At 28.6% G+C, this 17,179-nt stretch overlaps 1 protein-coding gene across 1 annotated transcript; it reads right to left on the bottom strand.

Annotated features, from left to right (window-relative positions):
- Positions 1-14,548: 14,548 nt before the first annotated feature.
- LOC139871045 (uncharacterized) lies at positions 14,549-15,303 on the bottom strand. The gene is made up of 3 exons (XM_071858793.1): positions 15,294-15,303; positions 14,966-15,109; positions 14,549-14,844 (listed from the first exon to the last, which is right to left on the bottom strand). Exons 1-3 carry the CDS (start codon positions 15,301-15,303, stop codon positions 14,549-14,551), a joined length of 450 nt encoding a protein of 149 aa, XP_071714894.1.
- Between the last annotated feature and the right edge of the window lie 1,876 nt (positions 15,304-17,179).

The raw sequence follows: 17,179 nt of genomic DNA, 5'->3' as shown, positions 1-17,179 counted from the left end.
AGTCCCAAAAATATATATAAAAGGGAGCAAATGAAACTCACCATACTGTATTTCGTAGTAAAAATACATATAACGTCATTTAACAAGTGCAAGGTTGGCCTCGGATTCACAAACCTATATTAATTATATATATTTATATGTTGGTCAATATTTGTCTAACAATTTTTGGTCAAGTCATAGTGTACCACAATCCTAATGCTCGAGACTAATATGCAAAAGTCAACAAAAGTCAACTTGACCCAAAATGACTTCTAAAATTTATACGTGTTTATTATATAACTTAACTATAGTCGTTTTATATATTTAAATATATTTATTAGATTTTATAATAATAAAAGTCATTTATTAATAAAAATTTATATTAACGTTTATATATGATAAAATATACTTTTATATATCTTAAGTAGTAAAATTTATAAAGTTCACTTAATATCGTAAAACTATAGTGGTAAGTATTATTAATGTAATTATATTACGCGTGGTGAAAAATATCTTTGTATCCCCTATTTATTTGATAAAATAATATTGATCATAATAATAATAAGTAAAAGTTGTATTATTTTGTAATAATAATAATTATTATTCTATAAAAAAATAACAATATTTATATTTATTAAAAATGTTATTATGATAAAATGATAATACTAACATAATAGTAATAATGATATTTTATAATAACAATGATATTTCTATTAAAATAATAACGACGATAGTAATAATAATCATTTTAACAATAATACTAAAATTCAGTTGACTATAACTTCAAATCCGTTCATCGAAATCTTTCGATATCTAAATGAAAAGTTCTTAATTTTTTTTGCTAGCTTTCCAATGACATGCATATCATATACCCTATCTCAGTAGCATATGTATCTAATTCAGGATTCAACAAACCTATGTAAGGATAATATCGAATGTACAAGCATGCATAATCCTATATACTCGAGCACTAGTCAGGGATACACTATTGATATATAAAAGTTAAGTTATGAGTGCTCACGTATCAATATTGAGATTCAATATTGCAGGAAAGTACGTAGACGCAACGGAGATGATAAACACTAGATTGACCTCACGAGAATACCCATGAACCATACCCATCACCTCCATAGCTATAACCCATAATTTTCTTAGCTTCGACTCATTTAAAAAAAACTATTTTGAAATCACTCGGACATCACTCCGTCGTAATATTTTATGTATACTAATAATATCTTGAAATAATACAGAGCAAATATATATATATATATATATATATATATATATATATATATATATATATATATATATATATATATATATATATATATATATATGTAAATCGATTGAGAGAGTTTAGAGAAATATATTTTCAAGTTTCTATGAAATAATGAAACCTATTGAATTCTATTTATAATAGATTTTTGAATTATTAAAGTGAATTATTAAAGTATGAATTATTAAAGTTAAAGTAAAGTAAAGTAAAGTAAAGGTAAAGTTAAAGTATAGTAAAAGTATAAAAACTATATATGTATAATACGCGTATAAATATATATAATATTAATTTAAATCATTATATATATTTAATGAAATAAAATATAAATATCGTTATATTTATTATACTGGTTAAGTAATGAGTTATCAAAAGTGATTCTAGATATTTAGAAAAGTTATATACGTTTTAATAATAAAGTTCTTTTTAAACTGAAAACGTTTTTGTACGTTTGAAAATAGATTAATAGAATATTATGGAAACCAATTCTCCACTAGCTTTTGTCTAACTTTCGTAAATGACACTTTTTATTTTTATTTATAAATAGCTTTACAAATTATTCCGAATATCGTTAAGAGGAATAGATTTTCTCAAATCATAGTGGACCTCTCAACAGAGACTTGTAATCATAATTCAATGTTTTTGATAATCCAATCATTTAATATATATATATATATATATATATATATATATTTTAATTTCGTCGATAATCATATTGAAACAAATACGTTCATATAAAGCATTATACGTTTAAATACTTTGTTGACATTTTCAATTTATAACATATACACATATACATACATATTCATATATGTTCATTTAATGGTTCGTGAATCATTGGAATTTGGTCGAGGTTTAAATGAATGTATAAAAATAGTTTGAAATCCTTGAGATTTAACTTAACAAACATTGCTTATCGTGTCAGAATAATATAAAGATAAAGTTTAAATTTAGTCGGAAATTTCCGGGTCATCACAGTACCTACCCGTGAAAGAAATTTCGTCCCCGAAATTTGATAGAGGTCGTTATGGCTAACAATGAGAATGTTATTATGACGATTATGAAGTTTTATCATGTCTAAGAAGTATGGATAAAATAATTCGATTACTCAAAGCGTATGAGGGAAGTTATCGTAAATGAAGGAAATAAGATTTTAGTGATTCGTCATATCTTTTGACGTCATCACAATTGATCTCCGAATTTAAAGAAAATCTTTGTAATCTATATTGGATTTGATGCTTCAGTGATTAAGGAGATTATGATTCTCTTTGAATTAATACGATAATCCATCTTGATTTCTCTGTCGGGTATTTCACTATAAATCCACCTCCTTCGTTTCCTTACAACTCACACCTTCTATTCTTTCTCCCTCAACTCATATTTTAAAGTATTTGTCAATATGCTTCTTCCAGTACTGATTCTCGATATACTCCTCACTTTCATATCTGTCGTTCTTCTTTTTCATCTGCCTCCGGAAGAATCTATTTACTTCTACTATACTCTCGGTTTTATAGTGTTTTTAGTTCTTCCGTGTCTTTATATTGCTATATGCATCGATATATACGGTTTATAATTTTTGGGTGGTTGTTGGGTTTTATATCTTCCCTTATATTTCAAAGCCCCTGCTTTTGTCTTCTATAATCATTGACATCCACAGTTAATGCTCCCTTCTATTTGCTGCGATTTATACTCCAATTTCTATTTTGGAGTTTTGTCCTTTCATTTCTTCTTCTTGCGATTAAGCAACATTTGTAATGGTCCAGTATTCACAGATATGAATTTCAGAATGAACATAGTTAATGTTCTAAGAAGGAAATGGTAATGGCACGATCTTGATTTGTTAATTTACCAGAATACCCTGAAAAGACCGAATCATCAAGAAAATATATTCTTGATATTTTTAGAGATTAAATAGAATACAAGAGTCGTGTAACATGGAACATGATGATGGCATGGTCTGTGAATCGTCATGTCCCATTAGAAACTCAGCATGACTTACTGTAATATAATCACGTTGATCAAGTGTCATTATATTATACTAACTCATGCTTCAGTTCCCACCACTACTTCAAAACATTCATAATTTAAACTGGAAAGTTTATAGAATATAGAAACTAATAGTTTCTTATATGATGTAACACTGATAGCGCAAAGAGATAAATGACTTCAGATAAGATTAGTTGTGAAAATATCTTCAGAAATATCGCGGATATTTATAATGAAAGATATGATAATATCTTAGAATTTCTAATATTGATGGATGATGATGAAGATTTGTCTGTAAAGGTTTAGAATAAAGAGTAAGGTATTCGTTAATGACTTTAGCAGGCACTGAATCATTTGGATTCTTTGAAGGCAGATTTAGTCTTTGTGATTTGTCCACAGCCTCCTTCATAGTCTGTTCAATCCGTTTTCTAGTTCCAAACCTTCTCTTTTTCTCAGCTTTACCACCTTACTATTCTTTGTCATCAAACTTTTTACTGTTAAGATCGTTTACAGTTTTTGATGCTTCGTCAGCATTTCAAGAACTAGTTTGCAGTTCAAAATATTTTTCAGAACTTCACATTCAAAGTATGTAAGTCCAGTAGATAGACGTTTTACATACACATATAACTGTTGGCGTAGACATGCTGCGAGATTTCAAAATACTGGTTACTGTTTTCCGATGATTCGTATGATAATTCTCGTTACAAGATGCGAATGAGTAAATGATGTGATTTCAATAAATATAATGATTTTTCGAAAAGTCAAAGATAATTGAAGTTGTTGGTAAGTTTATTGCTAAGGTGGCGAGATATGAAAGGTCCCCAGTAACGATGACGAAAGGGCAACGTATCTATCGAGGTTATAATAAGACTAGTCCGACTGAAAAGTTGAAGTTGACTTGTTGGAGCTGTGACAAAACTGTCTACTTTGAAAAGGAATTGAAAAGTCATTTTAGCTAATAAATGCCAAAGGGTCTGACACGGATACGCATCGAACTATGACTTTGGCTTCGAGAGCTTTTTAGGTACATAAATGTGGGTAATATGTGGTTGGATCATCATCTCAATTGTTCATTGTTTGAAGTGTCTTCGAAAACTTCGGAGAGTTTGAACACAGTTTGTAATCGTTAATATACATATGATGTTCTAACACAGTTTTGAAGTCAAAGTATAGCTTTGAAAGATGTAGGAATCTAAGAGTGTTGTCTTTTGTTAAATCATGACTTGGATTTTGATTTGTCAAAATCAGAATGCGTAATCAAATTTGGGTGAGAATGGTTGTTTTGATTTCTATACAAGAATGTATATTGTTGTGAGATTTTGGGAGTATAGCTGATGATTTGCTTAATCAGATTCGAAAAATGTAACATATTAATTGTGAATTTATATATCTCTCGGGTATTACCTACCCGTTAAAATTTTTTTTTTCACAATTAATATTTTGTACAACAGAATTTTATTACAGTCTTTATGAAAATATGTATGTGCATATTTTCTTCAGATGTAACATAGATTCAATGAGTTAATATTAAATTAAACTCATTTGATTTACGGTTGAAACTAGAATTGAATAATCCCTAAAGACTTTAGAAATTACATAACTTTTACGGAGTATTTATTCAATAAAATTGAAATTATGAATTAATACTTCGTTATTTGTTGGTGTTTGTAACCCTTGCACCATATTCTCTAAAGCCACTACTCGAGCGCGAAGCTCGTTGACTTCTTCTATTACACCGGGGTGATTGTCGGTTCGGACGAGCGGATAAATAAAATCTAGAATTTGATGTAGTATATAATCGTGACGAGATACTCTGGAAATGAGAGAGAAAATGGTGTTTCGGACCGGTTCGCCGGTAAGTGCTTCAGGTTCATCGCCAAGAGGGCAATGTGGTGGATGGAAGAGATCACCTTCTTCTTGTCTCCAATTATTGAGGAGGTTACGAACCTATCCCCAATTCATCCAGAATAGATGATGGCTAATTAGTTGATCCATTCCGATCACACTGCTTTCGGAGCTTGAGTGGGATTCCATATCGGAATTCGAGGGACTTGAACTAATGACGAATTCCATTTCGTTCGATTGAATAAAGGATTTTTCGATATGAAATGATTTTTCGGCTATCGGGTGGTATTCTAATTACATAGAATACCTATATATATAGCGCAAAAGATTTTGTAGATTACGGAGGAAATTACGGGATATGTCAGGCAAAGTTTACAGTAACAGATACGCTAAGATATAGATTAGCAGATACGCTAAGATATGAATTTTGTCTATACACTATTCATGCAATCAATACAGTAAGACGTGTCTAGACTAAGAATGATAAGCAGGCAATTTCCAACAAAAATGATAAGCAAAACTTTTGACATGCAGACACGGTCGAAGTCCAGGCTTACTAATGCATCCTAACGACTATCAGTTAGACACACTAATGCAGACCTGGTTCGCTAAGACCACGGCTCTGATACCAACTGAAAGGACCCGTTCATATACATTATAAACGATTCACAATAGTTGATTACATCGCGAGATATTTTGACCTCTATATGATACATTTTACAAACATTGCATTCGGTTTTAAAAGACAAACTTTCTTTACAACAAAAGTTGATGGCATGCACACCATTTCATAATACATCCAACTATAATTGACATAATAATAATCTTGATGAACTCAATGACTCGAATACAACGTCTTTCAAAATATGCCATGAATGACTCCAAGTAATATCCTTAAAATGAGCTAATGCACAGCGGAAGATTTCTTTAATACCTGAGAATAAACATGCTTTAAAGTATCAACCAAAAGGTTGGTGAGTTCATAGGTTTATCATAACAATCATTTCAATATATTAATAGACCACAAGATTTTCATTTATAAATATATGTACACTCGCAAGTGTATAAAAGTATTCTATAAATTGTAGGTACCTGGTAACAAGCCTTAACGTTCATGTTTTACCCTCTGAAGTACACCAGATCAGGTGTGTTTAAAATAACCTCGAAGTACTAAAGCATCCCATAGTCAGGATGAGGTTTGTCAAGCCCAATAGATCTATCTTTAGGATTCGTGCCTACCGTACATAGACAAGTAGTTTAATGTTACCAAGCTAAGGGTATATTTCTGGTTTAAACCCACGTAGAATTAGTTTTAGTACTTGTGCCTATTTCGTAAAACATTTATAAAAAACAGCGCATGTATTCTCAGTCCCAAAAATATATATAAAAGGGAGCAAATGAAACTCACCATACTGTATTTCGTAGTAAAAATACATATAACGTCATTTAACAAGTGCAAGGTTGGCCTCGGATTCACGAACCTATATTAATTATATATATTTATATGTTGGTCAATATTTGTCTAACAATTTTTGGTCAAGTCATAGTATACCACAATCCAAATGCTCGAGACTAATATGCAAAAGTCAACAAAAGTCAACTTGACCCAAAATGACTTCTAAAATTTATACGTGTATATTATATAACTTAACTATAGTCGTTTTATATATTTAAATATATTTATTAGATTTTATAATAATAAGAGTCATTTATTAATAAAAATTTATATTAACGTTTATATATGATAAAATATACTTTTATATATCTTAAGTAGTAAAATTTATAAAGTTCACTTAATATCGTAAAACTATAGTGGTAAGTATTATTAATGTAATTATATTACGCGTGGTGAAAAATATCTTTGTATCCCCTATTTATTTGATAAAATAATATTGATCATAATAATAATAAGTAAAAGTTGTATTATTTTGTAATAATAATTATTATTATTCTATAAAAAATAACAATATTTATATTTATTAAAAATGTTATTATGATAAAATGATAATACTAACATAATAGTAATAATGATATTTTATAATAACAATGATATTTCTATTAAAATAATAACGACGATAGTAATAATAATCATTTTAACAATAATACTAAAATTCAGTTGACTATAACTTCAAATCCGTTCATCGAAATCATTCGATATCTAAATGAAAAGTTCTTAATTTTTTTCGCTAGCTTTCCAATGACATGCATATCATATACCCTATCTCAGTAGCATATGTATCTAATTCAGGATTCAACAAACCTATCTAAGGACAATATCGAATGTACAAGCATGCATAATCCTATATACTCGAGTACTAGTCAGGGATACACTATTGATATATAAAAGTTAAGTTATGAGTGCTCACGTATCAATATTGAGATTCAATATTGCAGGAAAGTACGTAGACGCAACGGAGATGATAAACACTAGATTGACCTCACGAGCATACCCATGAACCATACCCATCACCTCCATAGCTATAACCCATAATTTTCTTAGCTTCGACTCATTTAAAAAAACTATTTTGAAATCACTCGGACATCACTCCGTCGTAATATTTTATGTATACTAATAATATCTTGAAATAATACAGAGCAAATATATATATATATATATATATATATATATATATATATATATATATATATATATATATATATATATATATATATAAATCGATTGAGAGAGTTTAGAGAAATATATTTTCAAGTTTCTATGAAATAATGAAACCTATTGAATTCTATTTATAATAGATTTTTGAATTATTAAAGTGAATTATTAAAGTATGAATTATTAAAGTATGAATTATTAAAGTTAAAGTAAAGTAAAAGTAAAGTAAAGGTAAAGTTAAAGTATAGTAAAAGTATAAAAACTATATATGTATAATAAGCGTATAAATATATATAATATTAATTTAAATCATTATATATATTTAATGAAATAAAATATAAATATCGTTATATTTATTATACTGGTTAAGTAATGAGTTATCAAAAGTGATTCTAGATATTTAGAAAAGTTATATACGTTTTAATAATAAAGTTCTTTTTAAACTGAAAACGTTTTTGTACGTTTGAAAATAGATTAATAGAATATTATGGAAACCAATTCTCCACTAGCTTTTGTCTAACTTTCGTAAATGACACTTTTTATTTTTATTTATAAATAGCTTTACAAATTATTCCGAATATCGTTAAGAGGAATAGATTTTCTCAAATCATAGTGGACCTCTCAACAGAGACTTGTAATCATAATTCAATGTTTTTGATAATCCAATCATTTAATATATATATATTTTTAATTTCGTCGATAATCATATTGAAACAAATACGTTCATATAAAGCATTATACGTTTAAATACTTTGTTGACATTTTCAATTTATAACATATACACATATACATACATATTCATATATGTTCATTTAATGGTTCGTGAATCATTGGAATTTGGTCGAGGTTTAAATGAATGTATAAACATAGTTTAAAATCTTTGAGATTTAACTTAACAAACATTGCTTATCGTGTCAGAATAATATAAAGATAAAGTTTAAATTTAGTCGGAAATTTCCGGGTCATCACATCTATGTTTATTGTTCTTTTAGTATAGCATTTTTCTATATGTCTGGAGCTCCACACAACAGTCTAAGGTACGTTATATATATATATATATATATATATATATATATATATATATATATATATATATATATATATATATATATATATATATAAATTAATTAATTAATTTATTTATTCTATTTTTTTACGACACTATCATGTGAGGCAACATCAAACGTCGATTTATTGGCTACTTGACTACCGCATAAGGGCTAAATTGAACTCCATGCTTGATTTAAAACCCATGAAAATCTGATTCTACCATTTTCATGGCGTCTCTTTTTATTACTTTTTATCACGTTTGTATTTATTGGATTCTATTTATTTATTTATTCCTTTTTATTTAAATTCTTCTACCTTTTTTTTCCTCTTACTTTTTGGGCCGGAGGTCCTTTTGAAAGCAATATCTTTATCTGTCGAATAGAGAGAGAGAGAGAGAGAGAGGACTTTTTCTACTCTTGTGAGTGTTTCACTAGAGGTGGAGAAATAATTTCTCTTTATTCTAGGATAGAGGTAGGATTGTCTATATCTCACCTCCTCCATACCTCACATATGTGGGATTGGGTCTGTTGTTGTTGTTGTTGTTGTATATATATATATATATATATATATATATATATATATATATATATATATATATATATATATATATATATATATATATATATATATATATATATATATATATATATATATATATAGATGACCCGTCCTAATCCATAAGGACGAATACAACAACATATGGTTATATTGCGAGGTATTTGACCTCTATATGATACATTTTACAAACATTGCATTCATTCTTTTTTTTAAGAAAAAACAAACTTTCATTACAACGAATGTTGACAGGCATGCATACCATTTCATAATATCCAGACTATAGATGACCTAATCTGCCATTTACTTAATAATAATCTTTATCGATCTCAACGACTTAAATGCAATGTCTTTTGAAATATGTCATGAATGACTCCAAATAATATCTTTAAAATGAGCAAATGCACAGCGGAAGATTTCTTTCAAACCTGAGAATAAACATGCTTTAAATTGTCAACCAAAAGATTGGTGAGTTCATTAGTTTATCATAATCGCTCATTTTCATCATTTTAATAGACCACAAGAGTTTCATTTCCATTTCTCATAGATATACGTCCCATACATAGAGACAAAAATCATTCATATGAATTGAACACCTGGTAATCGACATTCACAAGATGCATATAGAATATCCTCATCATTCCGGGACTCTCTTCGGACATGATAAATTTCGAAGTACTAAAGCATCCGGTACTTTGGATGGGGCTTGTTGGGCCCGATAGATCTATCTTTAGGATTCGCGTCAATTAGGGTGTCTGTTCCCTAATTCTTAGATTACCAGACTAAAAAGGGGCATATTCGATTTCGATCATTTAACCATATAATGTAGTTTCAATTACTTGTGTCTATTTCGTAAAATTGTTATAAAAGCAGCGCATGTATTCTCAGTCCCAAAAATATATATTGCAAAAGCATTTAAAAAGGGAGCAAATGAAACTCACTATACTGTATTTCGTAGTAAAAATACATATGACGTCATTGAACAAGTGTAGGGTTGGCCTCATTTTTACGAACCTATATCAGTTATATATATTAACACATATAATTGTAATCGAACAAATTTACATATTATTAGTGATATAATTGTTATTTTAATAAATTATATGTTTCATTAATAATTAATTTAAATATTTCTATTTTATGTACCTTAAATAAATAATTAGTATTTATTATAAAACGTTAATATAGATATGTTATATGTATTAACTATAGTGTTATGTAACTAAAAGTCATTTGATAAAATAATATTAATAATAGTAAATAAAAAGTTGTATTATTTTATAATAATAATATTAGTAAATATACTTACTAATGATAATAATAATAATTATGATACTAAAAATAATAATAATTATAATGATAATAATATTGATAATAATAATAATAATAATAGTAATAATAATGATAATAATAATAATGTCACTAAAAATAATACTAATAAAAATAATTGTAATAATAATCACAATAATGGTTTTAATCCTAATGATACTAATAATAACTTAAATGATAATAATAATAATAATAATAATAATAATAATAATAATAATAATAATAATAATAATAATAATAATAATAATAATAATGATAATCATAATAATCATAATAATCATAATAATACTTTTTTTTCTAATATATATATATATATATATATATATATATATATATATATATATATATATATATATATATATAATTATCAATTGTTATATACATACTTGACTTTTATTTGTTTTATGGTCCAATTTCATAACTCAACAGAATGATCCGTTTCACATACCCAATTTACAATAATAATTAAATATATAATAATAATAATAATAATATAAAATAACAATAAAATTATTTATTAATAATCTTTATACCTTTACCACTACATGTAGATGTCTGCGTTTGATAATCTCTACCCACAACCAAAAAGTAGCACCATTATTTATTAATCCTTTTTGTTTCATAATTATCATCATCGACGAGGTCACAGTCGTGGACGAGGGTGATGACCGAAACTGGTATAAATGGAAACATCATCATCATAATACTCTTACGTATCCCGTTTTAGCGACTTGATCCGTTTTTATGTTGTTGTTTAAGGAAGAGGATGTGCAAATCGAGTTCCCAGAGGTGTTTAGTTCGACTAGCCGAGACCATTGACTTACGCTCGTAATCATTCACGACATGCGAGTGGAACCCGGCATCACTACTCACTGGTAGAACAGGATCCATCACCGGTGGTACAAAGACACGATAAGACAATTCCAACAGAGGTGGCGACGGTGGTTCGAACTAGCAAACAATAATAGTGGAATGGCAGTTGAGGGTGGTTTGTGGTGATTGTTGAAGTTGTGTTTTGAAGGTGGCGGCAAAATGAAAAAAAGACATAATCGGGTAAAGGTAGTAGGTCTTGTGGGTTGAGTAGTCACGAAGAAGATGAAAGATAAAAGTGGTGGTGGCAGTTTTTAAAGGTGGCCGGTGGTTTGGGGTGGTGATGGAAGTGGTTGTTCTTGAGTATGAATAGGAGAGAGAGTAAGAGGTTGAGAAGGATGTGGTGGTGAGATGATGGTATGGTGGGTTTTCGTTCTTTTGATGAACCGAAGGTAATAGTCGATGGTGAGTTTTATCGATCAGTAGAAGATTGCAGGTTCGATGGGTTGATGTAATACCTTGCTGATAATTGTTCATTGATCCAAGAATAAGAAAGAGAAGTGAGTTGCAGTAGGTTTTAGTGATGATTATATGGTTCATGCATCTCATATACATAAGTAAAATATTAATAATAATAATAACACAATCACGTGAAATGTCCTTGGTTGTAGCCTACCGACGTTTTATCCGGAGTGATGTTTCGTACTCAGTTGTTAATCAGTGGAGGATAAAAGTACACATAAAAATCCCAAAATTTTATATTAAGTTTCTTTAATTATTTCAGTCTTTATGGTATAAAATTTGGTAATTAATTATTAAATAAAAATTACATTAATTATTCACTCCCAACCCTAAGTAAAATATAAAAAGTTTTAAAATTTAACAAATAGCTTCTAAATACATTTTTACTAAGCCTATAATTTATAAAACTCATTTTCAGATCACCGTTTATTTTAAAATTACATAAGTTTGAATTTAACTTAACTTGTAATTAAACATTATAACTTAATAATTATGTTATACAATATAACATATATATAATAACATACATTTAATATTTAATACTTATCTATTTTAATATAATACAATATACATATATTAATAATTATATAGAATCATATATTTATATATAAACTCATTTTAATTGCAACTTATTTGTTTAATACCTTATTTCACATATTAAATTTTAAATGTTTAAATTATATTGTATTATTTCTAATTATTATTATGTGTATACTTATATATATATATATATATATATATATATATATATAACTAATTGTTCGTGAATCGTCGGGAGTAGTCAAAGTCAAATGATTCCATGTAAACAGTTCAAAAATTTTATGACTTAATATTACAGACTTTGCTTATCGTGTCGAAATCATATAAAGATTAAGTTTAAATTTGGCCGAAAATTTCCGGGTCGACACACACACACACACACACACACACACACACACACATATATATATATATATATATATATATATATATATATATATATATATATATATATATGGAGAGGATCTAGTGAGAACTTTTTTGAGTGTGAGAACTCTGGGAACTCCAAAAACACTGAAATTCGAGCAAAAAAGGTGAACGAGAGAGCTAAAATAAAAAACACGGAAGAACAAAAAAATTCATAGTCGAGCAAAAAAAAAAATTTTGTTCGAATTTCAAAATGTAGAACACATTTTTGTTCGAATATCAGCATTTTTGTTCGACTACCTGTGTGTTCTACATTTTTTTGTTTGACAATAAAAAATGTAGAACACAAAATTGTTTGTCCGCCTTTTTTTTTGTTCGAATATCACTTTTTTGTTCGCCCTCGTCCCATTTTTTGCTCGAATTGCTTTTTTTTGTTCGCCCGTGTCCCATTTTTGCTCAAATTTCCCTTTTTTGCTCGAATTTCAGTGTATTTTTGAGTTCTCAGGGTTCTCACACAAAAAAGTTCTCATTTGATCCCTCTAATATATATATATATATATATATATATATATATATATATATATATATATATATATATATATATATATATATAGGGTAAGCGAGGAATTTCTCCTATGAATGACCGCAATACAACGATTAACAGGAATAGAAAAATACTAGAGCTCGGCTCGATAATCCTTAAGGTCCTTAACTCGTTTAGATTGTTACTTAAAGCATAAACTAATTCCTAGATAATTAAATAAAGTATAGACCTCGTCTATTGACGTTAAACTTCGACCATTTAGTTAATCAACATACCCATATTCAACTCATTTCTCGCAATATTATTAACCTAAGATAATTAGTATAAAATCAAATTAAGTGCGCTTGATTAAACTGAATGGTTAAACGTCAAATAATTTATAATCTGAGTTATTCAAAAGTTCCGAAGGGAGTTGGTTTGAATGACAAAAATAAATATCACTTTAAAAGAACAATATAAATGATGTAAAAGTACCTTATTAATCTTTTGAATGAATAAAAAACCAATATAGATGTTTAATAAGTGTTCTTGATATAATCTAATAAGAATGTTACATAAAATTTACTCTTTGGGTTAAGGGAGTATTTAGACCTGAATGATTCAACATTAAATATTAAATATTGAACAATTTAGCATCATATATCATTCAGAGGTAAAAAACAAGTATACTGAATGATTAAACATTCAATACTGAACCATCCAATTAAGAGGTAATCAAACTCACTCTAAGAATTTATAGAAGATAGAAGATAGAAGAGTGAAATATACATATACATTTTTTTGAACAGCTGAATTTATTTAAAAAAAAAAAACTAGCAATGAGCTAGGAAAAAAATACAAAAGTTTACAAAGGATTACATAGCCAACTATTCCATAGAGGAGCAAATTTACTCCTACTTTTTAACCAAGAATAAGAAAACAATCTAACAAGATCAAAAAGGTCTTATTTTTTAATACGATTCGAGGAAAAAAGAATCTCGTTTCTGAAACACCATAACCACCGAAGAGTCGTTGAGAAGATACACAAGATTCTGATACTTGTCATGTTGTGATGAGAACGCGAAAAGATCCAAGTGAAAAAGTCTTCCATGTTAGAGAAAATAAGACACTGAAGGTCGACCCAAGTGCAAATACGAGCTCAAAGGGAAGCTGCGACGCTACAAGATAAGAAAGTATGATCACGAGTCTCGGATCTATTACCACAAATAGGGAAAACAATAGATTCAAGATCAAGTTCACGAGATAAGTTGAACCGTGATGGTAATCTATCCAAGTGCAACCTCCACATGAACACATTAACCTTAGTTGGGATAAACTTAAACCACCAGGATGCATGACCACTCGATGGAAAGTAAAAGTTATCAAGGTAGATATGGGGTTCTTTAACCGAAAATGATCCTTCATCATCTAAGATCCAAACCCATTTTTCATCATCTTTATTCAAAAAAAAAAAAAAACAGATTGTAGTTCTAGTAACAAATAATTAACATGACATGTACCAGGGGGTTCCGAGACCAGCACTAAGTCGGACTAGAGATGCGATCAGAAACAGTACACTTCAGATCAAGGTCTAAAAGAAACAAACGGTTGTAGGGAGCTGCAAGGGTGTTTTTCCCGAGCCAGAGATCCTTCCAAAACTTTGTGCTACGACCATTACCAACTTTCCGTGATAGAGCACTCGGTAACAATGCACCAGTCTCTTGGCATTAAATTGTTTGTGACAATAGAGTTTCATAACCCTTTAGTTTTACAACCATGGGAATCAAGACCAATATTTTCACCATGAATTTCTTTCAACAGTTGAACGCAAGACGATCCAACAGAGTGAACCAACCTCCGCACCTACTTTAGAAGAAGAGACGTATTGAAAGCTTTATAGATACCAATGCCCATCCCTACATTATCCCGAGAGGCAAGTGAAATGTCCCGTTCATATCGATTATAAACGTTTCATATTTATTGGTTTCGTTACGAGGTTTTGACCTCTATATGAGACGTTTTTTAAAGACTGCATTCGTTTTTAAAATAAACCATAACATTTATTCTATCGATAAAGGTTTAATAATTATAACGTAGATTATCAAGTAATGATAATCTAAAATATCACGCTTACACACGACCATTACATAATGGTTTACAATAATTAATATGTTACAACAAAGTAAACTCTCGAATGCAGTTTTTAAATAATAATAAACAAGAATGGACTCCAAATCTTGTCCTTAATTTAGTATGCAACAGCAGAAGCTCTTAACAATTACCTGAGAATAAACATGCTTAAAAAGTCAACAAAAATGTTAGTGAGTTATAGGTTTAACCTATATATTTATCAATCGTAATAATAAACCACAAGACCTTTTCATTTCTCATAAATACACATCTCATTTCAGACATTTTGCAAACTGCATAGAGATAAAAAAATCATTCATATGGTGAACACCTGGTAACCGACATTAATAAGATGCATATAGAATATCCCCATCATTCCGAGACATCCATCGGACATGATAATTTTGAAGTACTAAAGAATCCACAACATGGATGGGGTTTGTTGAGCCCAATAGATCTATCTTTAGGATTCGCGTCAATTAGGGTGTCTGTTCCCTAATTCTTAGATTACCAGACTAAAAGGGGCATATTCGGTTTAATAATTCAACCATAGAATGTAGTTTCATGTACTTGTGTCTATTTTGTAAAACATTTAAAAACCGCATGTATTCTCATCCCAAAAATATTAGATTTTAAAAGTGGGACTATAACTCACTTTCACAGATTTTCACTTCGTTGGAAAATAAGACTTGGCCACGGATCGATTCACGAACCTATAACAAATATATACATATATATCAAAGTACGATCGAAATATATTCATATCATATTTTATTACGTTTTAACGATTTAAGTTTGTTAAGTTGATTGTCCAACGCTAGTAGTCCATAATTAATTGTCCATAGTTAGTAGTACAGAAATAAATTAATATAAATTATCTCGAATCAATCCACGACCCAGTGTATACAAGTCTCAGACTCAATCACAAATCAAAGTATATATATTATTTTGGAATCAACCTCAACCCTGTATAGCTAACTCGAGCATTACTGCATATAGAGTGTCTATGGTTGTCCCAAATAATATATATAGATGACGTTGATATGATATGTCAAAACATTGTATACGTGTCTATGGTCTATCAAGATTACATAATATATGTGATGTTGTAGCGTGAGGGTACGAAATAGTATTATTTTTAATACAAAATACTACAAAATATGACACAAGTTTTATTAATTTACGGATGGGATATACCTAAACCTTGCTACAACACTATAGGCAGTGTACCTAATCGTAGAGTCGTGTAGTTTTTAGTAAGTCCGGTTCGTTCCACAGGGAGCTAGTGATTACGTACTATATTTTTATAAAACTATATATATATATATATATATATATATATATATATATATATATATATATATATATATATATATATAAGTAGTAATATTATTATAAAAGGGAGTTTTTTACCGTTTAATGACCGGTTTGTCGATTTTATATTTTTAAGCGTAAAGATAAATGACAATAATTAAAGTGCGTAAAATATATAAATTACGATAAATAAAATAACAATAAATAAAATTGCGATAGAATATGAAATAAAAGGATTATCCTTATTTAAACTTCCGTAATCATGATGTTTAACGTTTTGATTTTAATTAATTGTTACTTGGGTTATTTGTCCTTTGTCATGGTTTATTTGATACCTATCTGGTTT

Source organism: Rutidosis leptorrhynchoides, chromosome 10 (assembly GCF_046630445.1).
Source record: "Rutidosis leptorrhynchoides isolate AG116_Rl617_1_P2 chromosome 10, CSIRO_AGI_Rlap_v1, whole genome shotgun sequence".
In the NCBI taxonomy this organism is placed as follows: Eukaryota; Viridiplantae; Streptophyta; class Magnoliopsida; order Asterales; family Asteraceae; genus Rutidosis; species Rutidosis leptorrhynchoides.
The sequence above is the reverse complement of the archived record's forward strand: the minus strand, read 5'-3'. Positions and strand labels throughout refer to the sequence as shown.